The sequence below is a fragment of the Mustelus asterias genome, chromosome 19, assembly GCF_964213995.1.
Source record: "Mustelus asterias chromosome 19, sMusAst1.hap1.1, whole genome shotgun sequence".
Lineage (NCBI taxonomy): Eukaryota > Metazoa > Chordata > Chondrichthyes > Carcharhiniformes > Triakidae > Mustelus > Mustelus asterias.
This window is the reverse complement of record NC_135819.1, coordinates 4448758-4476360: the sequence shown is the minus strand read 5'-3', so window position 1 is coordinate 4476360 and position 27603 is coordinate 4448758. Positions and strand designations below refer to the sequence as shown.

General features: G+C 48.4%; 2 protein-coding genes across 3 annotated transcripts in view; one reads left to right on the top strand and one right to left on the bottom strand.

Moving 5' to 3' along the window:
• Positions 1–17444, top strand: part of LOC144507709 (sialic acid-binding Ig-like lectin 12) — a 32004-nt gene extending 14560 nt beyond the window's left edge. The window contains exons 4-9 of one of the 2 annotated variants that reach the window (XM_078234919.1): positions 226–504; positions 6943–7034; positions 8004–8057; positions 11856–11930; positions 12396–12465; positions 15842–17444. In XM_078234919.1, coding sequence (XP_078091045.1) covers positions 226–504; positions 6943–7034; positions 8004–8057; positions 11856–11930; positions 12396–12425 — 530 coding nt within the window. In that variant the 3' untranslated portion in view covers positions 12426–12465; positions 15842–17444. The remainder of the gene's footprint in view (positions 1–225; positions 505–6942; positions 7035–8003; positions 8058–11855; positions 11931–12395; positions 12466–15841) is intronic. The other variant, XM_078234920.1, reaches the window with a different exon arrangement.
• Positions 17445–20756: 3312 nt separating this feature from the next.
• Positions 20757–25741, bottom strand: LOC144507523 (dynein light chain Tctex-type 5-like). Its single transcript, XM_078234650.1, has 4 exons — positions 25625–25741; positions 23001–23114; positions 22844–22906; positions 20757–21414 (listed from the first exon to the last, which is right to left on the bottom strand). Exons 1-4 carry the CDS (start codon positions 25739–25741, stop codon positions 21067–21069), a joined length of 642 nt encoding a protein of 213 aa, XP_078090776.1. The 3' UTR covers positions 20757–21066.
• Positions 25742–27603: the final 1862 nt, after the last annotated feature.

The following is a 27603-nucleotide window of genomic DNA, read 5'->3' as shown; positions in this document are numbered from 1 at the left end:
TTAGGTGGATTGGCCATGCTAAATTGCCCCTTAGTGTCAGGGGGACTAGCTAGGGTAAATGCATGGGGTTATCGGGATAGGGCCCGGGTGGGATTGTGGTCGGTGCAGACTTGACGGGCCGAATGGCCTCCTTCTGCACTGTAGGATTCTATGATAATACCATTAGACCATTGCCTCCCGCTATGGTTTTTCTCCACCTGTTTTTATGATGCTCTTTTCTTACAGATGGGCCTGTAAATCTCACAGTGAGACCAGAGGGAGAGATAGTGAAGATAGAAGATGAACCACTCGAGTTGCTGTGTATATCCAACAGCAACCCCAAAGCCAAAATGTCTTGGATGCTCAATGGAACAGTCTTGCTGAGCAGAGTAACAAATCATCTGAAACTCCAAGTGGAGAACATCTCACTCAGTGACCAGGGGAACTACGTCTGCTCCGCTGAGAATAGGCTGGGAACCAGATTCACAACGGTGCAGGTCGACGTGATTGGTTCCCTGAAGCCCGGTTTGTATCTATTGGCTTTGTACTGAAGGCATCTTCAGTTAACCACACAACCTCACAATACAGAAAGAGACTCTTTGGCCTGAAGTGGCTGCACTGAACTCCCTGAACTATAGAATCCCAACAGAGCAGAGAGAGGCCATTTGGCCATCGAGTCTGTGCCATATCCCTGAAAGAACATCTCACCCGGGCCCACCGCTCCACCCTATTTTCGTAGCACTGGAAATTTAGCACGGCCAATCCACCTAACCTGCAAATCTTTGGACACTAAGGGGCAATTTAGCATGGCCAATCCACCTAACCTGCAAATCTTTGGACACTAAGGGGCAATTTAGCATGGCCAATCCACCTAACCTGCAAATCTTTGGACACTAAGGGGCAATTTAGCATGGCCAATCCACCTAACCTGCAAATCTTTGGACACTAAGGGGCAATTTAGCATGGATAATCCAGCTAACCTGCAAATCTTTGGACACTAAGGGGCAATTTAGCATGGATAATCCACCTAACCCGCATATCTTTGGACACTAAGGGGCAATTTATCATGGCCAATCCATGATTGGGGCAGCACGGTGGCACAGTGGTTAGCACTGCTGCCTCACAGCTCTCGGGACCTGGGTTCAATTCCCAGCTTGGGTGACTGTCTGTGTGGGGTCTGCACGTTCTTCCCGTGTCTCCGTGGGTTTCCTCCAAATGCTCTCACAATCCAAAGATGTGCGGGTTGGCTGCATTGGCCATGCTAAATTGCCCCTTAGTGTCCCGGGATGCGTAGGTTAGAGGGATTAGCGGGGTAAATATGTGGGGTTACGGGGATAGGGCCTGGGTGGGATTGTTGTCGGTGCAGACTCGATGGGCCAAATGGCCTCCTTCTGCACTGTAGGGATTCTATGATTCTATGATTCAATCCACCTAACCAATACATCTTTGGACACAAAGGGCAATTTAGCATGGCCAATCCATTTAATCTGCACATCTTTAGTCTGTGGGAGGAAACCTGAGCACCCGGAGGAAACCCACGCAGACATGGAGAGAACATGCAGACTCCGCACAGACAGTGATCTGAGGCCGGAATTGAACCCGGGTCCCTGATGCTGTGAGGCAGCAGTGCTAACCACTGTGCCGCCGCTAACAATTCGTTTCCTCTCCTGCTTTCCCAAATGCGCAGAATCGGACCCAATTTTATTTTTTTCATTCATATTTCTTTTCAATTTCCTCCTCTGGAAAGCGACGATTGATTTGATGGATGTGTGCTGGACGCACTCCAATACCTCATTGCTCAACCAGTTATCATCATCAGTAATGGCAGGCAGTTCAACAATAAATAGCCAACAATCCCAAGGTCCATCCTGCAGTGTGGGCAAACATAAGACTTTCAAACTGATTTTTCAGTGCTCAGCAAAAGTATATACCAGTGATAAGGAAGGACTGTAGAAAAAGAGATAATCAGCCATGGATATCCAAGGAAATAAAGGAGGGAAACAAACTGAAAGAAAATGCATACAAAGTGGCAAAGATTAGTGGGAACCTCGAGGATTGGGAAATCTTTAAAGGTCAACAGAAAGCCACGAAAAAAGCTATAAGTAAGAAGGATTATGAGAGCAAACGAGCTCAGAATATAAAAACAGATAGCAAAAGTTTCTACAAATATATAAAACGAAAAAGAGTGGTGAAAGGAAACATTGGTCCTTTAGAGGATGAGAAGGGGGATGTAATAACTGGAAATGAGGAAATGGCCGAGGCATTGAACAGGTATTTTGTGTCGGTCTTCACAGTGGAAAACACAAATAACATGCCAAAAATTGATGACAGGAAGGCTCTGGCAGGTGAGGACCTAGGAACTATCATTATCACCAAAGAGGTAGTGTTGGGCAAGTTAATGGGGCTAAAGGTAGACAAGTCTCCTGGTCCTGATGGAATGCATCCCAGTGACTAAAAGAGATGGCGGGAGAAATAACAAATACACGAGTGGTAATTTACCAAAATTCGCTGGATTCTGGGGTGATTCCCACAGATTGGAAAACAGCAAATGTGACGCCACTGTTTAAAAAAGGAGGTAGACAAAAGGCGGGTAACTATAGGCCGGTTAGCTTAACTTCTGTAGTAGGGAAAATGCTTGAATCTATCATCAAGGAAGAAATAGCAAGACATCTGGATATATATTGTCTCATTGGTAAGACGCAGCGTGGGTTCATGAAGGGCAGGTCATGTTTGACTAATTTGGTGGAATTCTTTGAGAACATTACATGTGCAGTGATCAATGGGGAACCTGTGGATGTGGTGTATCTGGATTTCCAGAAGGCATTTGACAAGGTGCCGCACCAAAGACTGCTACATAAGATAAAGGTGCACGGTGTTACGGGTAATGTATTAGCATGGATAGAGGATTGGTTAGCTAACAGAAAGCAAAGAGTGGGGGGTAAATGGGTGTTTTTCTGGTTGGCGATCAGTGACTAGTGGTGTGCCTCAGGGATCAGTGTTGGGACCGCAACTGTTTACAAGTTACATAGATGATTTGGAGTTGGGGACCAAGTGTAGTGTGTCAAAATTCGCAGATGACACTAAGATGAGTGGCAGAGCAAAGTGTGCAGAGGACACTGAAATTCTGCAAAGGGATATAGATAGTCTAAGTGAGTGGGTGAGGGTCTGGCAGATGGAGTACAGTGTTGGTAAATTGAGGTCATCCATTTTGCTAGGAATAACAGCAAAATGGACTATTATTTAAATGGTAAAAAATTGCAGCATGCTGCTGTGCAGAGGGACCTGGGTGTCCTTGTGCAGGAATCTCAAGGAGTTGGTTTGCAGGTGCAGCAGGCAATTAAAGCGGCAAATGGAATTTTGTCCTTCATTACTAGAGGGATGGAGTTTAAAAACAGCGAGGTTATGTTGCAGCTGTATAAGGTGCTGGTGAGGCCACACCTGGAGTACTGTGTACAGTTTTGGTCTCCTTACTTGAGAAAGGATATACTGGCACTGAAGGGTGTGGGGGGGGGGGGGGGGGGGGGGGGCGGGTATATTCACTAGGTTGATTCCGGAGTTGAGAGGGTTGACTTATGAGGAGAGACTGAGTAGACTGGGACTATATTCATTGGAATTCAGAAGAATGAGGGGAGATCTTATGGAAACATATAAGATTATGAAGGGAACAGATAAGTTAGAAGCAGGGAAGTTGTTTCCACTGGCGGGTGAAACTAGAACTAGGGGGCATGGCCTCAAAATAAGGGGAAGCAGATTTAGGACTGAGTTGAGGAGGAACTTCTTCACCCAAAGGGTTGTGAATCTGTGGAATTCCCTGCCCAGTGAAGCAGTTGAGGCTACCTCATTGAATGTTCTTAAGGCAAGGATAGATAAATGTTCGAACAGAAAAGGAATTAAGGGTTATGGTGAGCGGGCGGGTAAGTGGAGCTGAGTCCACGAAAAGATCAGCCATGATCTTAATGAATGGTGGAGCAGGCTCGAGGGCCAGATGGCCGACTCCTGATCCTAGTTCTTATGTTATGTTCTTATGTTACGTTAAAGGATTTGTTCAAATTTGTGAGTGGGTTTCAATAGAATAAATAAGGAGAAAACTATAAGGTGAGGGCAGGCCAGTGGGAATACTTGAATAGTTCTTTTAAACAGATGGCCCAGATGTGATGGGCTGACTAGTCTCCTTCTGTGCTGTATGGTTTTTTGAGGCAGCAGTGGGAATGATGGAATCTCCAGGTTCCTGAGGCTGTGGATCACCAAGAATTTTAGATTTATTCATTCATGGGATATGGGAGGCGCTGGCTGGACCAGCATTGATCTCCTGTTCCTAATTGCCCTTGAATGGAGTGTCTTACTCGGCCATTTCAGAGGGCAGTTAAGAGTCAACCATGTTGCCCTGGCTCTGGAGTCACATGTAGGCCAGACCGGGTAAGGGTTATCTATCTCACAGGTGCTGCAGGGAAGTCTGGATGGTGACTGAGGGCAGCATTAGGCTTCAGCTAAGATACCCTGTTGCTGGTCCAATCCAGGTAAAGTTGCTACAGTCCCAGATGACCACAGGCTGCATTCCCCTTTGAGGAGGGAGAACTGAGTGGTGGTGATTTAACCTTCTGCACTGTCGGGATTCTGATTCCCTACCATGCGGGGAAGTATAGGTGGACTGGTGGTGATCTTCAGGTTAAATCACCACCAGTCCATCTATAATCATAGAATCTCTACAGTGCAGAAGGAGGCCATTCGGCCCATCGAGTCTGCACCGACAACAATCCCACCCAAGCCCAATCCCGTCACCCCACATATTTACCCTGCTAATCCCTCTAACCTTCACATCCTGGGACCCGAAGAGTCATGGCCAAACAACCTAACCCACATATCTTTCGGACTGTGGGAGGAAACCGGAGCACCCGGAGGAAACCCACGCAGACACGGGGAGAATGTGCAGACTCTGCACAGACAGTGACCCGAGGCTGGAATCGAACCCGGGTCCCTGGCGCTGTGAGCCAGCAATTTCATTAACATTGCAGTGTTAATGTAAGCCTACTTGTGACACTAGTAAATAAACTTATAAACGGAGCCTCGGTTCAGCATTTTGTTCAAACAGACAACACCAACAGACAACAGACTAAGGAAATTTGGCATGTCCGCTGCAACTCTCACCAACCTTGACAGATGCACCATAGAAAGCATTCTTTCTGGTTGTATCACAGCTTGGTATGGCTCCTGCTCTGCCCAAGGCCACAAGGAATTACAAAGGGTTGTGAACGTAGCCCAATCCATCACGCAAACCAGCCTCCCATCCATTGACTCTGTCTGCACTTCCCGTTGCTTCGACAGCATAATTAAGGACCTCACGCATCCCGGACATTCCCTCTTCCACCTTCTTCCTTTGGGAAAAAGATACAAAAGCCTGAGGTCACGTATCAACCGACTCAAGAACAGCTTCTTCCCTGCTGCTGTCAGACTTTTGAATGGACTTATCTTGCATTAAGCTGATCTTTCTCTACACCCTAGCTATGACTGTTACACTCCATTCTGCATTCTCTCCTTTCCTTCTCTATGAATGGTATGCTTTGTCTGTATAGCGCACAAGAAACAATACTTTTCACTGTATACTAATACATGCAACAATAATAAATCAAATCAACATCACCTCTGACAATGCAGCATTCCCCCAGTTTAGCACTGGGGTCTCCACCTAATCTTTTTGATGCTCAAGGCTCTGCACTGAGTCTTGCGTGATTTCAAGAAGAAGTTAGATATAGCTCTTGGGGCTAAAGGGATCAAGGGATATGGGGGGAGTCAGGATATTGAATTTGATGATCAGCCATGATCAAAATGAATGGCGGAGCAGGCTCGAAGGGCCGAATGGTCTACTCCTGCTTCTAGTTTCTATGTTTCTATGTTTGAACCCTCAACCTTGTGACAGAGGTGAAACTGAGGCTTCGCTGACAGTGTGAGGTTATGCACTTTCGTAGGAAGAATAGAGACGTAGACTATTTTCTAAACGGGATAAGGCTTTGGAAATCTGAAGCCCAAAGGGAATTGGGAATCCTGGTTCAGGATTCTCTTAAGGTTAACGTGTGGGTTCAGTTGGCAGTTAGGAAGGCAAATGCAATGTTAGCATTCATTTCTCGAGGGCTAGAATACAAGAGTAGGGATGTACTGCTGAGGCTGCATAAGATTCTGGTCAGACCCCATTTGGAGTATTGCGAGCAGTTTTGGGCACCGTACCTAAGGAAGGATGTGCTGGCCTTGGAGAGGGTCCAGAATGATCCCAGGAATTAAGAGTTTGTCATATGAGGAGCGGTTGAGGAGTCTGGGTCTGTACTCGATGGAGTTTAGAAGGATGAGGGGGGATCTCATTGAAACTTACAGAATACTGAGAGGCCTGGATAGAGTGGACGTGGAGAGGATGTTTCCACTAGTGGGAGAGACTAGAACTCGAGGACTCAACCTCAGAGTGAATGGACGCTCCTTTAAAACTGAGATACGGAGGAATTTCTTCAGCCAGAGGGTGGTGGATCTGTGGAACTCATTGCCACAGAGGGCTGTGGAGGCCAGGTCATTGAGTGTCTTTAAGACAGAGATAGTTAGGTTCTTGATCAATAAGGGCATCAAGGGTTACGGGAGGGAGCAGGAGACTGGGGATGAGAATCATATCAGCCATGATTGAATGGCGGGGCAGACTCGATGGGCCTAATGGTCTAATTCTGCTCCTATATCTTAAGGTCTTATAGAACGACAGAATGTACAGCACAGAAATAGGCCATTCAGCCCAACTATGCCAGTATTGAAGTTACACACCAGCCTCCTTCCACCCCAGTTCACCCTAACCCATCAAAATACCCCATTCATTTCTTCCCCATGTACCCATCCCACTTCCCCTCAAATGCGATCCACCTCAGCTACTTGGTGCGGTGGCAGGTTCCACGTTCTAACCACCCGCTGAGTAAAGAGGTTCCTCCTGTGTTGCAGGTGCGACTGACAGACAAACGAGGCTCGTCTCTGGGATCAGTGTCGGTGTTGTGCTCCTCCTGATCATTGTGACAGTCCTTGCCATATATGCTGTAAGTACCTTTGGGGTTTAACTCGGTCCTGCTCAGTGTCTGACGTCAACCCCGCTTCTGCGGTGACTAAAACTTCTCAGCAAGTCCCAGAAGAAACTGCGTCGTGGGCTGCAGGAATATTAGTGGAGGAACTGCGGAAAAAACAGTATATACCGGGGAGTGAGAATATTGCTCTGAACTGGTCTTGTATACCTCAAAGTGGTACACCAGTAAAACGGGGAAATGAGAAAACTGGTCTGGACTGGTGTTGTATACCTCAAAGTGGTACACCAGTAAAACGGGGAAATGAGAAAACTGGTCTGAACTGGTCTTGTATACCTCAAAGTGGTACACCAGTAAAACGGGGAAATGTGAAAACTGGTCTGAACTGGTCTTGTATACCTCAACGTGGTACACCAGTAAAACGGGGAAATGAGAAAACTGGTCTGAACTGGTCTTGTATACCTCAAAGTGGTACACCAGTAAAACGGGGAAATGAGAAAACTGGTCTGAACTGGTCTTGTATACCTCAACGTGGTACACCAGTAAAACGGGGAAATGAGAAAACTGGTCTGAACTGGTCTTGTATACCTCAAAGTGGTACACCAGTAAAACGGGGAAATGAGAAAACTGGTTTGAACTGGTCTTGTATACCTCAAAGTGGTACACCAGTAAAACGGGGAAATGAGAAAACTGGTCTGAACTGGTCTTGTATACCTCAAAGCGGTACACCAGTAAAACGGGGAAATGGGAACTGGTCTGAACTTCTTTTTCCTATTGGGGCACAAACTCTCATCAGGTCAGGCAGCATCTGCACAGAAACAGAATCTGTTGCTTAACGTTTGAGTTTCTCAGACTCTTACTTGAGTGGCTGACGTCTCGTTGCTCTACAGACCTGACTTCCGATGTCTCCAATCTTTGGTGCTTTTGTTGGCAGTGAGGTGAAGGCGACCGGATCTGTCAATCACGGTTGCCCCTCTTTTCTTTCAGTTCAAAAGAAGGCGCAGAGTGGCAAGGCCAGAGGTAGGAGAACCAGTGTACATGGTGAGTGATTATTTTTCATTCATTTGTGGGACATGGGCCTCGCTGGCTAGGCCAGCATTTATTGCCCATCCCTTGTTGCCCTTGAGAAGGTGGTGGTGAACTTCCTTCATGTGGCTTGCTAGGGCCATTTGGGCGGCACGGTAGCACAGCGGACCAGGGACCTGGGTTCGATCCCCAGCTTGGGTCACTGTCTGTGTGGAGTTTCTCCTCGTGTCAGCGTGGGTTTCCTCCGGGTGCTCCAGTTTCCTCCCACAGTCCAAAGATGTGCGGGTTAGGTTGATTGGCCGTGCTAAAATTGCCCCTTAGTGTCCTGGGATGCGTAGATTAGAGGGATTAGCGGGTAAAATATGTAAGGATATGGGGGTAGGATTGTGGTCGGTGCAGACTCGATGGGCCGAATGGCATCTTTCTGTACTGTAGGGTTTCTATGATTTCAGAGGGCAGTTGAGAGTCAACCACATTGCTGTGGCTCCGGAATCACATGTAGGCCAGACCAGGTCAGGATGGCAGATTTCCTTCCCTAAAGGACATTGGTGAACCAGATGGGTTTTTCCGACAATTGTTTCATGGTCATCAGTAGATTCTTAATTCCAAATTTTTTAAATTGAATTCAAATTCCACCATCTGCCGTGGCGGGATTTGAACCCGGGTCCCCAGAGCATTAGCTGGGTTTCTGGATGAATCGACTAGTGATAATACCACTAGGCCATCACCTCCCTTCAGTGTGAATGTGAATGAGGGAGCACAATGTTCACCTGGGACTTTCAGACACTGTTTCCAATCAGGGACATTCTGTGAATCACCGCTCTGTCTCCCTGTGCTGGGACCAACACGGTGCTCACCCATTCCAGCAGGAAGACGTCACTGATCCCATGCACATTTGTTTCCTAGACTCCACCCTTCGCCCCACCAATAGTCAGAGATTAAACCAGTTTTTTTGCGACCTTGGTGTCACATTCGACCCCATTATGAATCATAAAATCTCTACAGTGCAGAAGGAGGCCTGCACCGACCACAATCCCACCCAGGCCCTATTCCCGCAACCCCACGTATTTACCCTGCTAATTCCTCGACACTAAGGGTCAATTTAGCCTGGTCAATCAACCTAACTAGCACATCTTTGGACTGTGGGAGAAAACCAGAGCATCCAGAGGAAACCCACGCAGACACGGGGAGAATGTGCAGGCTCCGCACAGGCAGTGACCCAAGGCCGGGAATTGAACCCAGGTCGCTGGCGCTGTGAGCCGGCAGTGCTAACCACTGTGCCACCGTGCCGCCCCTTCCAGCCTCATCCGCTGTTAGATGTGCCTTTGTTAGACTAGACTATTCCAATGCACTTCTGGCTGCTCTCACACATTCTACCCTCTGTAAGCCTGAAGTCATTCAAAACTCTACTGCCTTTCTCTTAGCTCGCTGCAAATCAGAGGGGCACGGCCTCACAGCGCCAGGGACCCGCGTTCAATTCCAGCCTCAGGTGACAGTGCAGGCTCCGCACAGACATTCTCCCACGGTCCAAAAGATGTGCAGGTTCGGTGGATTGGCCATGCTAAATTGCCCCTTTGTGTCAGGGGGATTAGTGGGGTTACAGGGATCGGTGGAATTGTTGTCGGTGCAGGCTTGATGGGCCGAATGGCCTCTTTTTGCACTGTAGGGATTCTCTGATTCTTCCATGATTCTAAGTCCATTCCCCTGTCAGCCCTGTGCTCACAAAATTATACTGACTTCTGATTAAGCAAAGTGAAAATTCTCATGTTTGTTTTCAAATTCTCCGTGCTCTCATCCCTCCTCTTTAATCTCCTTCAACCCCTCTGGAGCATCCACTCCCCCTCTATTTCTGACCTCTTGTGCATTCCCCATTTTGCTGGCTTTTATGGCCTGTTTTCTCCCTCTCCCTCCCAAACCCATTGACTGTTGCTGAGGTGGGGCTGCACAGCTGGTTGCCATGGTGGGGCCACACTTCATGTGGTAACCAAGGCAGCGGGTGTTAACAGGGTCTTGGTTTTCAAACGCCACCTGACCTTGACCCTGCTCTCATAGAATCCCTACAGTGCAGAAGGAGGCCATTCAGCCCATCGAGCCTGCACCGACCACAATCCCACCCAGGCCCTATTCCCATAACCCCACACATTTACCCTGCCAATCCCCCTGACACTGGGGTCAATTTAGCACGGCCAATCCACCTAACCCGCACATCTTTGGATCTCAGTCACGGTGGCACAGTGGTTAGCACTGCTGCCTCACAGCGCCAGGGGACCCGGGTTCGATTCCCGGCTTGGGTCACTGCCTGTGCGGAGTTTGCACGTTCTCCCCGTGTCTGCGTGGGTTTCCTCCGGGTGCTCTGATTTCCTTCCACAGTCCGAAAGACGTCCTGGTTAGGGTGCAGTGACCCAAACAGGCGCTGGAGTGTAGTGATTAGGGGAATTTCACAATAACTTCATTGTTAATGTAAGCCTTACTTGTGAGTAATAAATAAACTTGTATTCCCCTGCAGTCTGCAACCGATACTTTCACATCAGTGAATATAGTTCACAAATATTTTTCGGATCAGAACCTGCAAAAAAAAAAAACCACACGCACTCCCGATTAGCTTTCAGATACTGTGATCGCCAAGGCAACCAATAAAGCATTGTGGGAGCCAGGCTCATATTGAAGCCCAGGTTGATGATCCACATCGAGAATTGTTCGTAAGCTGGAAGATGCTGAAAGTTCTGCATGACCTGCGAGAAGATCTGAAGGAGCTTCCAGATAATATCCACACCCTGGATCAGACAGTGGAGAGGTCCATCCAGACCCATGAGTGCTGCGATCTCCTTCTTACCTGCACAGTGGTTAGCACTGCTGCCTCATGGCGCCAGGGACCTGGGTCCGATTCCTGGCTCGGGTCCCTGTCTGTGCAGTGTCTGCACATTCTCCCCGTGTCTGCATGGGTTTCCTCCGGGCGCTCCGGTTTCCTCCCACACTCTGAAAGACGTGCTGGTTAGATGCATTAGCCATGCTAAATTCTCCCTCAGTGTACCCGAACAGGTGCTGAAGTGTGGCGACTAGGGGATTTTCACAATAACTTCATTGCAATGTTAATGTAATGATGTGGAGATGCCGGCGTTGGACTGGGGTGGGCACAGTAAGTAGTCTCACAACACCAGGTTAAAGTCCAACAGGTTTATTTGGTAGCACAAGCTTTTGGAGCGCCGCTCCTTCATCAGGTGAGTGATGAAGGGGCAGTGCTCCGAAAGCTCGTGCTACCAAATAAACTTGTTGGACTTTGACCTGGTGTTGTAAGACTCCTTACAATGTTAATGTAAGCCTACTTTTGACACTAATAAACAAACTTAAACTTTTAAACTTAAAGCCCAAGTTTCCTGAGTACTGTCAGGGCAGGGATCAGTTGAGGAGATATAGACAGGGGCAGAGCCTGTGAACGTTTTAACCTGTACCCCCGGTGCAGTTACCCATTGGCCTGAGGTGGGAGCTGACTCTGGTTCTATTCCCAGTAACAGCCAGTGTTTCCATTGTTAATATTGGGGATGACCTTCCACCCCTATGACCTTATCCAAGTTTCCTTCCTGTTCTTGGATGGGAGATGAGTCTGAGGTCTGTTGTCCATCGTAAGGGGGAGCTATTCATTTCAACGCGATGGGATTAAGCCATGACCGATAAGGCCTTCCTGCCAATGTAGTGGTGTGAATTCTGAACTGGGCAGAATAAAGAGACAAGGGGAGATGAGATGGCTTACTCTTCAATCTCATGTAGCTATGACAGGGCCATGATTCCCAATGGTGACGTCTTTCTCCCTTTAAGGTGTCCTCGCAACCAAATACTGACGTTTATGAGAGTCTGGAGAAAGCTGATTCTGAGGCGCCCAGCACCCGAAAGGTAACCAGCTGATAGGTGCGGGCATGGGGCGGTACTGGTGGGGGCCAGGGTCCGGTTCCAGGTGATTCCATTCTCTGAGCAATTGGAGACAACTTCAGAACAGCAACTCGCCTGAGGAAGTACAACGACGTTGGAGTGGGAATGGTATCTAACAGGGCATGGATGGAATGCATTATTCTGGTTGGGGTTGGGTGTAGAGTGGACAATGTTTGAGTGTGTTGGCTCGAATGGTATTCATGGGAGGGACAGGATTGGGCACAGTTTGCAGAGATGGATGTATGAATGATGATTAGTTTGGGAGGGTTGGGTTATAAGCAGTATATTTTCCTGGGACCTTTAGTGACCACTGGGAAAGCTCTTCAACATACATGTGATCGAGAGACTAAAGGGAATTGTAAAGCACTGAACTGGCAAGGCCCACGACAAGATCACCTCACTGAATTCTGCTTCTTATTTCTTTTTAAGGCAAGTTGTGCCATTTACGAAAACACTTAAAAAATCGAAAGGTTTTGATTCAGTGCCAGCCAAGACCAAGGTAAGCAAAGACAAGGTGCACATTGGGGAAAAGGTAGCACGCTGTTACGAAACAGCCCCCTGAGTTTGAAGGCTTTAAAGCGAATGGCCAGTGAGGCAATGATATCCCATTGTGGAACAGGGAGATAGCAACCTAAGTAAGTTTCAACAATGTCTTACGACAAAACATCTGAATGCCAAATGAGTTAGATAACCGGAGAGTTTCAGACCCCTTTTTTGGGCCAGTTTGAAAATGCAGGGGGGGGGGGGGGGGGGGGAAGGGGAGTGTAGCCTAAGCTTGCCAGTGAAGCAGGCCGCAGACTGCTTGGGCACCATTGCATAGTGAACTGAGAGACTACCCTCCCCCCCAACCGCCTCACACCACCGCCCCCCCCTCCCGCCCCACCCCCATGGACATCACCCTCCCTCCCCACATCGTCTGAGGCAGTGTAAACCGCACCCCCCTCTCCCCCCACCCACCCCACCCCAAGGCAACATGGGTCGCCGGCATTGTGGCTTCTCTGCAGCCCACCCTGCAGAGCCCTCCCCGACAGAGCTCCCCCTTTGCCTCCCCCCCTGCAGAGTTCCCCCCACTGCAAATCTCCCCTTCTTGCCTTCGCCCCCTGTAGAACTCTCCCCTTGCAGAGCTCCCCCTCCTTTCCCTCCTCTCTGCGGAGTTCCCTCCCCCCACTGCAGAGCTCTCGCCCCATTTATAGCCCCATCCCCACTCAGGCCCCACCCCCTTGGCACTGACTCTGGCCCAGTGGGCAGTGCCAGGGTGCCTTGTTGGCAGTGCCTGAAGGGGGTGGGACCTGAGGGGGGTGGCCATGAAGATGGGGTCATGAAGAGGGACCCATTGGGTGGGCCCCAATGTGCCCCAATGCCTCGATTATTGTGATCTTTGTTTGGGGAGAGGGGTCCCTAATGTTCATGGGGGGAGAGTGGGTCGACAATTTCAATTAAAGATTGGGGCGTTCTTTAAAAATGGCGTTGATCTCTGTGAAGTGGGGCTTGCCGGCGTGCTTAGGCCCCATCCCTCTCTGAACTGGTGCAAAACTTGCCCCCTCCCAAAAAATTACTAAGATTAGGATTCGCGTCGGCATGTCTGGGCTAATCATATCGGTTTTCTCACCCGAAATGACACTTAGGCTGGAATTTTCCAGCCATTCACGCCACCACCCCCCCCCCCCCCACCCCCCCCCCACCACCCCCCCGCTGCTGCAAGCAAGGATGGAGAATCTGGCGCTCAGCCAAATCTCCATTCGCTGCAGCGGGACTGGAGAATCCCGCCGGTGCGAATGCCTGGGAAATTGTAGCCTTGGCCATTTTTTGGAAAAATTCTGCCCTGGGACTCCTCAACTCGCACGTGTCTTTGCAATCCCGCCTCTATCACCTGCTTGATTCCTTGAACCCAGTTCCAAGATGCTGGTGAGTAAGACACACATTTGTGGGGTGAGAAATTGAGGCTGTTTACTAATGTGACCATGTTGTGTGGCTGTGGGGGTGGGGGGCATTTGCGTGGGCTGTGGGTTGCAAAACTATATGAAGAAACACGACTTTTAGGTCTGGGAAAATGGGGTTTATTTATTATTTATTAGTCGCAAGTCGGCTTACATTAACACTGCAATGAAGTTACTGTGAAAATCCCCTAGTCGCCACACTCCGGCGCCTGTTCGGGTACACTGAGGGAGAATTTAGCATGGCCAATGCACCTAACCAGCATGTCTTTTGGACTGTGGGAGGAAACTGGAGCACCCAGAGGAAACCCACGCAGACACGGGGAGAACGTGCAGACTCCGCACAGACAGTGAGCCAAGCTGGGGATCGAACCCGGGTCCCTGGTGCTATGAGTCAGCAGTGCTAACCACTGTGCCACTCCACTGTGCCACTGTGCCATCCCACTGTGCCACCGTGCCATCCCACTGTGCCACCATGCCGCTCCACTGTGCCACTGCGCCATCCCACTGTGCCACCATGCTGCCCCACTGTGCCACTGTGCCATCCCACTGTGCCACCTTGCTGTCCCACTGTGCCACTGTGCCACCCCACTGTGCCACCGTGCTGCCCCACAGTGCCACCGTGCCATCCCACTGTGCCACCGTGCTGCCCCACTGTGCCATCCCACTGTGCCATTGTGCTATCCCACTGTGCCACCATGCCAGCCCACTGTGCCACTGTGCAGCCCCACTGTGCCACCGTGCTGCCCCACTGTGCCACCATGCTCTATCAAAGACAGTCCATAAGTTACGGTAATGCCACCCTGGACAAGTCGAATTTCACCATCCAGTATCACCTTGGCACAGAGAGCCGGGGGAGAGATTTCCCCGAGATCAGCAAAGCAGGGGATAATGCAGTTTCTAATCAGAACAATATATTGAATAGCTATGAGGAGGCTGAACGTATTCCCAAAGATTACTGGAGGGGGTGGCAGTAAGGTTAAAATAACAAAGGGCAGAGGCGGAGGGTGGAAGAGTTGTTTTGTGGAACAAGAAATGAAGAATGAACTCTGGTACTTGGAGCTAAAAAAATGAGCTCAACAAATACTTGGAGACATATCGGCATACACAGGGAATGTTGAAAAAGGAAAGGGTGGCACGGTGGAACAATGGTTGGCACTGCTGCCTCACAGCTCCAGGAACCTGGGTTCAATTCCAGCCTCGGGTCACTGTCTGTGTGGAGTCTGCACGTTCTCCCCGTGTCTGCGTGGGTTTCCTCCGGGTGCTCCGGTTTCCTCCCACAGTCCAAAGATGTGCAGGTTAGGTGGATTGGCTGTGCTAATTTGCCTTATCGTGTCCAAAGATGTGTTGGATAGGTGGATTGGCCATGCTAAATTGCCCCTTAGTATCCAAAGATGTGTAGGTCAGGTGGATTGGCCATGCTAAATTGCCCCTTAGTATCCAAAGATGTGGAGGTTAGGTGGATTGGCCATGCTAAATTGCCCCTTAGTGTCCCAAGATGTGATGGTTAGGTGGATTGACCACGCTAAATTGCCCTTTAGTGTCCCAAGATGTGGAGGTTAGGTGGATTGACCATGCTAAATTGCCCCTTAGTGTCCCAAGATGTGGAGGTTAGGTGGATTGACCATGCTAAATTGCCCCTTAGTGTCCAAAGATGTGCGGGTTAGGTGGATTGACCACGGTAAAATATGTTGGGTTACGGAAATAGTGCGGGGAAGAGGGCCTGGGTAAAATACCCTGTCAGAGAGTCAGTGCAGTCTCGATGGGCTGAATGGCCTCTTCTGCACTGTAGGGATTCTATAATTATGTGAATTCCTGATTAAGCCGGGAGGAGATGGATGTGGAGTTGGGACAGATGACGGATATATTGATCCCGGAAGGTCCACTGGAGCCCAGAGAGATGGTTATGGACAATAATTTTGTTGCATTTTATTCTGTCAGGTGAAAGCCAAGTGCCACATTTGCTCTGAGCTCTCTCCGGTTTAAATTCTTTTACGGATGGCCAAAGAAAGTGAAACGAAAGGTTCAACATTCCGAACTTGAGACTCAACCGGATAGTGTAACCTGCCTGGCTTTGCTGACACTCTAATCTGACCGTCTCCACCAGGGTCCAGCCAGTGGATGGTCAAATGGACCTCGGCCTTTTTACTGCCTTCTCACTAACATAGAGCTTGTGTGACAATCTCAGATGTGTCTTATTGCTGTGCATTAACCTTCATTGGATGGAATTCACCCATTGGCTGCAACGCATTGGGACAGCAAGGGTGGGATTTTCCAGCCACGCTCCCCCCACCCAAGGCCAGAAATCCCCGCCTGAGGTCAACGGACGGGAACACCATTTCCTGTGGCAAGCGGGACGGGACGATTCCACCCCAGGACTCAAAGCTGCCAATGGCTGGACAGAGTCCCGACCTTCATAGAATCGTACAGAAGAGGCCATTCGGCCCATTGAGTCAGCGCCGACTCTCCGACAGAGCATCTTACCCAGGCTTACCTTCATCCCCGTAACCCCGCTAATCCCCGTAACCTATCCGTCTTTGGAAACTAAGGGACAATTTAGCATGGTCAATCCCCCTAACCCACACATCTTTGGAGTGTGGGAAGAAACCGGAGCGCCCGGAGGAAACCCACGCAGACACGAGGGGAGAAGGTGCAAACTCCACACAGACAGTGACCCAAGGCCGGAATCGAACCCAGGTCCCTGGGGCTGTGAGGCAGCAATGCTAACCACTGTGCCACCGTGCTGCCCTCCCTTCCACTGAGTCCCCAGTCTCGGGGACTAATCAGAGAAAGAGAGAGAGAGAAAGCATCACCAGGTTGGCAGGTCAGTTCAAATCAATACTGAGAGAGATGTTACAATGCAGAACGAGACCATTCAGCCCATCGTGTTTGCACCGGCCAAAAGGGGAATAATGAAACTAGCCACTCATTTTAATCCCATTTGCCAGCACCCGATCCATATCCTTGCTAGTTCCGCACTTCAGACGCCGATCCAAGTACCTTTTATCTGATCAAAGCAAAATACTGGTGGATGCTGGAATCTGAAACAAAAACAGAAAATGCTGGAGAAACTCAGCAGATCTGACGGCATCTGTGGAGAGAGAATAGAGGAAGCATTTCGAGTCTGGAATTGTTGGTTCTATTAACTCTCCCCACTCGTTAGACGAGTAGCTTGTTTCAGCCTCAACTCGGCTTGAAGTAACTCTCATGTCCGCCTGTTGTCCTGCCCTGTTCAGGGACACAGTAAGAAGTTTAACAACATCAGGTTAAAGTCCAACAGGTTTATTTGGTAGCAAACACCACACAAGCTTTCGGAGCCTTAAGCCCCTGCCAAATAAACCTGTTGGACTTTAACCTCGTGTTGTTAAACTTCTTACTTGTTTACCCCAGTCCAACGCCAGCATCTCCACAGGGACAGCAGGAGAGAACAATAGGGACACTGGGGAAAGGGAAATTAAGCTTTTATTCAAATCATCTATTTGCATCCCTACACAATTGTACAGTAAATATTTGTCAGTGATTAAATAAACTGGTAATTCAAGTCTCTGGCTGTTTCCTCCTGTCCTTGTGTGGTTTTTTTATTCATTTGTGGGACATGGGTATCGCTGGCTGGGCCAGCATTTATTGCCCATCCCTAGTTGCCTGAGGACAATTGAGAGTCAACCGCATTGCTGTGGCTCTGGAGTCAAATAGATGTCATAGAATCCTACAGCGCAGAAGGAGGCCATTCAGCCCATTGAGCCTGCACCTGACCACAATCCCACCCACACCTTATACCCATAACCCTATGCATTTACCCTGCTAATCCCCCTGATACTAAGGGGCAATTTAGCACGGCCAATCCACCTAACCTGCACATCTTTGGACTGTGGGAGGAAACCGGAGCACCCGGAGGAAACCCACGCAGACACCGGGAGAATATGCAAACTCCGCGTAGACAGTGACCCAAGCCGGGAATCGAACCCGCGTCCCTGGCGTGGTGAGGCAGCAATGCTAACCACTGTGCCACCGTGCCGCCCTATAGGCCAGACCGGGTAAGGACAGCACGTTTCCTTCCTTAAAGGACATTAGTGAACCAGATGGGTTTTTCCGACAATGGTTTCATGGTCATCAGTAGATTCGTAATTCCAGATTTTAAAACTGAATTCAAATTCTGCCATCTGCCGTGGCGGGATTCGAACCCGGGCCCCCAGAACATTAGCTGAGTTTCTGGATTAATAGCCTAGCAATAATACCAGTGGTCCATAGCCTCCCTCACTGAGCTGTATTAGTTCTGGCTGGAGTGTCAGAGGTGCAGAATGTGGTGTTATAGTCATAGCCAGGATGTAGAGAAAGATCAACTTAATGTGAGGAATTAATATTGAACCTGGCTCCCTGGCGTTGTGAGGCAGCAGTGCTCACTACTCTGCCACCGTGCTGGCCAATTCTTAAAATGGATTAGCAGGTTATTATCACATTGCAGTTTGTAGGAGTTTGCTGTGTGTAAATTGGCTACATTACAACAGTGACTATAGAATCATTGGGTGTGAAGAAGGAGGTGCTGTCGGAGTTAAGTCTCTTTTTCCTTCATGAGGAACGAGAGTATTTACTCATTGCTGGCACATTGACTAAAAGGTGTTTGCTTTATGATGTATTTGATTGGCTGCAAATGACCCCAGTGTGACCTATTGCTGGGAGAACAATCTACATAATGTGGCCTGACACTGTTCTTCCTCGGCCATTGGAAAGGCAGGGCCGCAGTCAATACTTCCCAGCATGTCTGGGCTTGTTACCCTGCATCCAAGCTCGTTCAGGCTTGTGTTTGGGGAACTCCAGCAACACTGGAGAGCCACTCACAACACCCCATCTCACGCCAATGGCAACGGTGTCCAAAGCCTGCTCGGAGTGGTGTCAGAATTTGGAATTAAGTGGTATTTCACGTGGGCTCCTGTCAAGAGCAAGCCAGGTCGAAAGAGGCGGCACAGTCGTTAGCACTGCTGCCTCACAGCGCCAGGGACCCAGGTTCAATTCCAGCCTTGGGTCACTGTCTCTGTGGAGTTTGCACATTCTCCCTGTGTCTGTGTGGGTTTCCTCCGGGTGCTCCGGTTTCTTCCCACAGTCCAAAGATGTGCGGGTTAGGTTGATTGGCCATTCTAAATTGACCCCAGTATCAGGGGGATTAGCAGGGTAAATATATGGGGTTACGGGAATAGGGCCTGGGTGGGATTGTGGCCGGTGCAGGTTCGATGGGCTAAATGGCCTCCTTCTTGTCAGCCGAGTGGCTTACTCGGCATTTCTCAGAGTCAACCGCTGTGGACCTGGAGTCACATAGAGGTCAGACCAGGTCAAGGTGATATCCTTCCCTGCAGGACATGAGTGAAGTGTAGAAACATGGAAAATAGGAACAGGAGGAGACCATTCGGCCCTCGAGCCTGGTCCGTCATTCATTATGATCAAGTGTTATATCCAACTGCTTAGAATCATAGAATCCCTACAGTGCAGAAGGAGGCCATTCGGCCCATCGAGTCTGCACCGACCACAACCCCACCCAGGCCCTACCCCCATAACCCTATGCATTAATGCTAGCTAGTCCCCCTGACACTAAGGGGCAATTTAGCACGGCCAATCCACCTAACCTGCACATCTTTGGACTGCACATTTTTGCTTCTTGAAAACATTCAACGTTTGGCCTCAACTGCTTTCTGTGGTCGCGAATTCCACAGGCTGACTGCTCTCGAGGTGAAAAAACTTGCTCCTCACCTCTGTCCTAAATTTTTTTTAAATCATTCGTGAAACATGGGCGTCGCTGGCTGTCCAGCATTTATTGTCCATCCCTAGTTGCCCTTGTTCAGAGGGGAGTTGAGAGTCAACCACATTGCTGTGGCTCTGGAGTCACATGTAGGCCAGACCGGGTAAGGACGGCAGATTTCCTTCCCTAAAGGACATTAGTGAACCAGATGGGTTTTTCCGACAATGGTTTCATGGTTATCAGTCGATTCTTAATTCCAAATATTTGTTATTAATTCCCCTTTCTGTCTTGGCGGGAGTTCGAACCGGGGTCCCCAGAACATTAGCTGAGTTTCTGGATTAATAGCCTAGCGATAATACCACTAGGCCATCACCTCCCCAGTAAAATGTATCCTCAGACTGTGACCCCCTGGTTCTGGATACCCCCGGATGGGTTCTATAACATCCAACAATGGTTTCATTGTCATCATTTTATTGAATTCAAATTTCACCTTCTGCCACGGTGGGATTTGAACCCTGATCCCCAGAACATTGCCTTGGAATACTCGTCCGAGCGAGATATCAGAGGAGTGGCTTATGAGCAGACATTCAGAAAACAAGGGAGGAAGGGGAGGAGGCCATTCAGCCCCTCACGCCATTTAATTAGATCATGGCTGATTGGAATCTCAACCCCATCCACCCGCCTTGGTTCTCTGAACCTTAACACACTTACTCAACAATAATCACAGTTCTTTCCAACAGCCGAACACTAATTTTGATATTATGAACCCCCCCCCCCGCCGACACACACACACACACACACTTATAAACTCACCCACACACATATACACACACTCAGTCACTCACATACACGCACTCGCTCACACACAGAAACTCACCCACACATATACACACACATGCACACACACTCACACAAACACAGAAACCCGCCCGCACAGACACACACACACTTTCACACACACACACACGCTCACACACACACTCACCCACACACACACACAGTCTCACACACACATACACAGACACTCTCACACATACATACACACTCACACAAACACAGAAACTCGCCCGCACACACACACACACACTTTCACACACACACACGCCCACACACACACAGTCTCACACACACACACATACACTCTCACACATACATACACACTCACACAAACACAGAAACTCACCCACACACACATACACACACACACACTCGCCCACACACTCGCCCACACACACACCCACACACACACACACTCACACAAACACGGTCTCACACACTGCCACACACACTCACCCACCCACCCACACGCACTCTTACACTCACACACACACACACACACTGAGCTACCCTTTGCACCTCAATTCGATTGCACCAATCTTTGGCACTAAAGGGAACACAAGCTGTCCTGGTAATTTAACTCTTTCAGCCCCGGGGCGGCTCATTCACAGTACACAGCGAAGACGCTGGCCACACAGAACATGTCACCACTCTCATAACAATGTGAAACATAGGTGTCAGCGTAGGAGTCCCAGAGAGCGCGGCTGCTCAGCATGGCGTTGGCATTGTTCTTCTCACCCAGTGTAACAATGCACACCAGCTTGTACCTGGCTGGCAGAGTTCCCTTCACAAACTCCTTAATTTCATCGCTCATCTCTTTCGAGAGTTGCCCGGCGAGGGCGGGACTGTAGCCCAGGGCTAGCAGCTTGCCGGGCAAGTATTCCTCCAGGAAGTTCTGGGCGCGGAGGGTGCAGAACCTCTTCGGGGGTTTCGAGGAAAGTGCTGGAACCTGGAAAGGGAGAAGCAAGCCAGCCGATTACATCCTCCCGCACTGACACAACTCCGTTAATGTTACAGACCTTTACAGACAAAGGGCAGTGAGAAATTGGAAGTCGCTTGCCCCTCAAAAGGCCATGGGTTTTGGGGGATAAGTGAAGCTTTCAGAACTGAGACTGCATATTTGTGTTGGGTGAGGAGTAGGGAGCACAGGTGGTTAAATAGAGTTGAGATAAATATCATCTGTATTCTTAGGGGGGGCAATGGCCTTGCGGTATTATCGCTACATTATTCATCCAGACAATCAGCTAATGTTCTGAGGACCCAGGTTCGAATCCCACCATGGCAGAGAGTGTGAATTCAATAAAAAATATCTGGAATTAAGAATCTACTGATGACCATGAAACCACATCTAGAATACTGTGGACAGGTGTGGTATTTCTGCATTTAAGAAACTATATACTAGATATGGAGGCAGTATAGTGAAAGTTCACTAAATTGGGATGAGGGGGGTTGACCTATGATGAGCAAATTGAATTGATTTTTTCCCCTGGAATTTAGAAGAACGAGAGGCGTTCTTGTTGGAACATACAAGATTCTGAAGGGGTTTGATAGGGTGGACACTGAGAGAGTGTTTCCGCTGCTCGGGGAAGCTAAAAGCAGGTGTGGGGTGCCGGAGGGGTTGTGGGGAAGTTTGGGGGTGGGGGGGAGATTGTGGGGGTGTTGTCTCAGGATAAGAGCTGAGATGAGGAGAAATTACTTCAATCAAAGGCTTGTGAATCTATGGAGCCATGATGTAAGGCTCCGAAAGCTTGTGGCTTTTGCTACCAAATAAACCTGTTGGACTTTAACCTGGTGTTGTTAAACTTCTATTTATGGAGCCCCAGGGCTCCATTATTGAAGAAGAACATAAGAACTAGGAGCAGGAGTAGGCCATCTGGCCCCTCGAGCCTGCTCCGCCATTCAAAAAGATCAGGGCTGATCTTTTCGTGGACTCAGCTCCACTTACCCACCCACTCACCATAACCCTTAACTCCTTTACTGTTCAAAAATTTATCTATCCTTGCCTGAAATACATTTCTTTTTATTCATTCGTGGGACATGGGCGTCGCTGGCGGGCCAGCATTTATTGGCCATCCCTAGTTGCCCCTTGAGAAGGTGGTGGTGAGCTGCCATCTTGAATCGCTGCAGTCCATGTTCTGCGGGTTGACCCACAATGCCGTTAGGGAGGGAGTTCTAGGATTTTGACCCAGCGACTGCAAAGGAATGGCGGATATATTCCCAAGTCAGGATGGTGAGTGGCTTAGAGGGGAACTTGCAGGTGGTGGTGTTCCCATGTATCTGCTGCCCTTGCCCTTCGAGATGGAAGGGGTGGTGGGTTTGGAAGGGGATCTAAGGGTCTTTGGTGAATTGGTGATAATGAGAGAGAGAACACTACAGACCTGTTCATTTATAATTTTGGTGACCTTCGGAGTCTTCGCAGCAAGCCTCAAAGCCGCTCTTTCCTTTCAATATTAAAAACAAACAAAAAAAAAGTTAGTTTCTTGCTTTGATGGAGAATTTGGAATTCTTTGACATCTAATGTGCATCTTCAATCACCTTCAAGTTCTTTGTCAGTCGCCTGGCAACCAGAATCCCACCGAAGGTGAAAGATGGAGGATGCGCCACACTTAAAATATTCCCCAGCGAAGCTCTTCCCTTTTCTGCTCCAAGCTGTAAAAGAATATTGGAATATTGTCACTCGGTTGATCCCGGATATGGAGGGAATTTCATATGAGGAGCGGTTGAGTCAGTTGGACCTCTACTCATTGGAGTTTCAAAGAATGAGAGACAACCTTATTGAGACATATAGGATCCCTGGCGCTGTGAGGCAGCAGTGCTAACCACTGTGCCGCTGTGCTGCCCTAACATAATTGACAAAAGAAATATAGAATTCAGAATTTAAAAAAAAATTCTGATCTGGAATACTACCTAAAAGGGTGGGTGAGGCAGATTCAGTGGTAACTTTCAATCTGTTTTTGGGTTTAATTAGCACGGAACAGAAACCTAACACGACATTTCTTATTTTTAAATTGGGTGTTTCTGCTGAACAAAGACAGTTAAGATGGTGAACCATCTGTCCAGGAGTTATCACCAGCATTCTCCAGAGCAAAATAATCCTCTTCTTAGTTTCGGGAATGTCACACCTCATAATGCCTAAAGAACGACAAACAGACGATCTGGTTCAGACCAATTTCAAAGGGAGCTACAAGAAGGCCATTTGCAGTGGATAAGCTAATCTTGCCAGCGGGATCAGTGGGGCAACAGAATCCAAGAATTCCTACAGTGCAGAACGAGGCCATTCGGCCCATCGTGACTACATCAACAGCAATCCCACGTAGGCCCTATTCCCATAACCCCACTTATTTCCCCTGCTCAATCCCCCTGACACTGAGGGGCAACTTAGCTTGGCTAATCCACCTAAACTGCACATCTTTGGACTGTGGGAATGTGGTTGAGAATTCTGATTAATTCTAAATTCCCAACATGAGGATAATTAGCAGCTAATGTTTTAATATGTGGTTTGAGAATAACACAACATATTTAATTAACATATTAATAATGTCTTTAAAAAATGAATTTGTAACATGCCAATAAATGAAAGATGTATTCATGAAAGATGGTAAGAGTTTTAACAACACCAGGTTAAAGTCCAACAGGTTTATTTGGTAGCAAATACCATTAGCTTTCGGAGCGCTGCTCCTTCGTCAGATGGAGTGGAAATGTGCCCTCAAGTGTGTTCACCCCAGTCCAACGCCGGCATCTCCACTTCATGAAAGATACCAGCACAAGTCAGGCACAAATTATGCAAAGTAAATTATCCATGCATATCCAGGCCGGGGGATAGTGCCAAATGATAAAGGTGCCTTCATTTGGTATTAGAGTTGGTTTAAACTGGTTAGAGAACTGCTGAATCGTAAGAAGCCATTGTTGGGAGAGAACTTCCGTAAAACGGACAGACAAATGACAGATCAATATTTGAAGGTGTCAAACTATAATTGATTGAAGGACATGCCATTGTTAGATTGACAGAACAATGAATGAGTGAAATTGTTTTTAATTATGTGCTGGGGTGTATAATCTGATAAAAACTATAACCATTCTGCTTTTTAGCATGAAATCTGAAATCTTTTGAGAATGCCTCATAGCCCATTTGCTGTGTCGGTGAAATCAGAGACCTTCCTTTCCGCCGAAAGAAATTTGTCTTGTTTTCATTGTACGTTTGTCTGAATATTTTTAACTTGTAATGTTTTTGATTCTAACGCTTCAATGTTTTAATAAAATTATTCGAAAAAAATACAATTTTATTACGCTTTCAAGACTGAGTTTCATTTACCTTTGCAAGAGTTTACTTATCAAAAGTTGCTTTTTAGAACTTTCTAAAGTAATCCGGCCACCAAAATAGAATGTACCACTATGGGAAGGAAACCGGAGCACCCGGAGGAAACCCACGCAAACACGGGGAGAACGTGCAAACTCCATACAGACACTGACCCGAGGTCGGAATTGAACCTGGGTCCCTGGCGCTGTGAAACAGCAGTGCTAACCACTGTGCCACTGTGCCACCTTATTAGAACTCACACCCCCGCCCTCCTGTCTTTAACAATATACTTGAAAAAGAAACTTCTGTAAGGTTTGGGAAAAGGGTAGAGAAATGGGACAAATTCAAGGAATAGGGACAATGGGCCAAATGGCCTCCTCTGTGCAGTATGATTCGATAAGTATCTGCCACACTAAGTGTGGTGGACTTCAGTTGTGCCTTTGTCCTACCTGGACCAACGTTGTGTGTTTGTTATGCCTGGACACACCCCCTGCCGGCTCGGCTCCTCCCCTTGTCACCTAGTATAAAGGTGGCTGTCTCCTCCCCCTTGTTCAGTTCGGGTCGGTTACCTATTGGGATGTGCTCCTGATTCTGTTATGAATAAAAGCCTACAGTTGTATTGGCACACAAGTAGTCTTTTGCCTAATTGATAGCGCATCACTAAGATAATACAAGAGAGCTTCATCCCGAGACAGCATTTCTGAACCTCTTAGTTGCCAGAGTTGGTTTAACTCCAACTTGGGAGCAACCTGGGAGGTTTGGGCCTCGAGGGAACATCAGAGAAACCGAAGTAAAATTCGTAACTTAGAAATGAGACGGTCTCTCTGCGTCACTCTCCTGTTTGAGTTGGGTCAGGCTTTACCTCTGTCGTTACTTTGCTTGTTGCAGGAAGGCTGGTGGTTCTTGCTTTGTTTAAGATGGACCTTCTTCTCTCCGAGTCATTGGCAGGAACCAAGCACTCACTCCTCCTTCTGTTCATGTCGGCCTGCGTGAAGCTCAGCACAACACTTGGGACTGTACCGTGTTCTGTTCGTCGGATACTTGCTAGTAGCTGGTAACTGGGACAGAGTAAACAGTGGATTTAGTATCCCCCTAGAACTCACTGGTCAAGATCACAGTTTAACAACAGCAATTTACCCTGAGGGTTTTTGATGTCACTGACAGGAAGAAGAAGGTCTCGTTACAGGGATTTGGAAAGAGCTGAGGATTGGAGAAATTCCTGAGATAAAGTGAGAAAACAGAAATTTGTAACTAACCACAAAGCAAGGTTTTCGATGTTTAAAGTTTATTTATTAGTATCATGAGTAGGCTTACATTAACACTGCAATGAAGTTACTGTGAAAATCCCCTAGTCGCCACACTCCGGCGCCTGTTCGGGTACACTGAGGGAGAATTTAGCACGGCCAATGCACCCTAACCAGCACGTCTTTTGGATTGGGGGAGGAAACTGCAGCACCCGGGAGGAAACCCACGCAGACACGGGGGAGAACGTGCAGACTCCGCACAGACAGTGACCCAAGCCGGGAATCGAACCCGGGTCCCTGGCGCTGTGAGGCAGCAGTGCTAACCACTGTGCCACCCCTGGTGTTGAAGTCAGGTAACTCAGCAAGAGATCCAGGGGCATCTTGGTCTGTAGTCCCCAGGCACTAATGCTTCACCCGCTGGGATGCTGTTGCTTCTGACTCTATCAGGATCGAGCCTGGGTTTGCGTCCAGCAGTGCTTGTACATGTACTGTTGCTTCACCATGGCTGGGTCAACATACTGGAACTCCCTTACCTATCTGGAGAACCAGCTTTGCCGCACGGACTACAGCAGTTCAAGAGGCGGCTCACCACCACATTCTTAAGGACATCTAGGGGAGTCAATGGCCTAGTGGTATTATCGCTAGAGCCGTAATCCAGAAACTCAGCTAATGCTCTGGGGACCCGGGTTCGAATCCCGCCACGGCAGATGGTGGAATTTGAACTCAATAAAAAATATCTGGAATTAAGAATCTACTGATGACCATGAAACCATCTGGATCACTGGATCGTAGAATCCCTACAATGCAGAAGGAGGCCATTCAGCCCATCGAGACTGCACCAATCACAATCCCATCCAAGCCCTATTTCCGTAATCCCACTTATTTACCCTGCAAATCCCCCTGACATTAGGGTCAATTTTACCATGGCCAATCAACCCTAACCCGCACATCTTTGGACTGTGGGAGGAAACCGGAGCACCCGGAGGAAACCCACGCAGACCCAGGGAGAATGTGAAAACTCCACACAGACAGTGACCCGAGGCTGGAATTGAACCCGGGTCCCTGGCACTGTGAGGCAGCAGTGCTAACCACTGTGAAACCGTGCCGCACATAATGTCCTTTAGGGAAGGAAATCTACTGTCCTTACCTGGCCTGGCCTACATGTGACCCCAGAGCCACAGGTTGACTCTCAACTGCCCTTTGAAATGGCCTAGCAAGCCACTCAGTTCAAGGGCAACTAGGGATGGGAAATAAATACTGGCCCAGCCAGCGACACCCATGCCCCACAAATGAATTTTTTAAAAATCTAGGAATGGGGAAATCAACGCTGTCCTTGCCAATGGCATCGATATCTCCATGAGTGAATTTAAAACAAAAATCTGAAAATATAGAGGTTAATGTTTTTACCTTATGCTCCAATATGCACTGGTCAAAGCCCACCTGAGGTTGTACTGAATCCTGAAGATTCCATTATATAAGAACAGTCTTAGGCTTCAGAAGCGAGTCCGGACAAAGTCAGCAAATTGCAATACTTACCTGTCGTTTTTTAAGATTAATTCACTTGAACCCAGGGCAAAGCATCACAATGCACGGACCA

Excerpts from the sequence above, each read along its gene's own strand:
- LOC144507523 (XM_078234650.1), bottom strand. The coding sequence starts at position 25,741 with ATGAACAGAAGGAGGAGTGAGTGCTTGGTTCCTGCCAATGACTCGGAG. Across the intron at positions 23,115-25,624 it reads CAAGCAAAGTAACGACAGAG|CTTGGAGCAGAAAAGGGAAG; the intron begins GTAAAGCCTGAC and ends ATTCTTTTACAG. Across the intron at positions 22,907-23,000 it reads GACTGACAAAGAACTTGAAG|GAAAGAGCGGCTTTGAGGCT; the intron begins GTGATTGAAGAT and ends TAATATTGAAAG.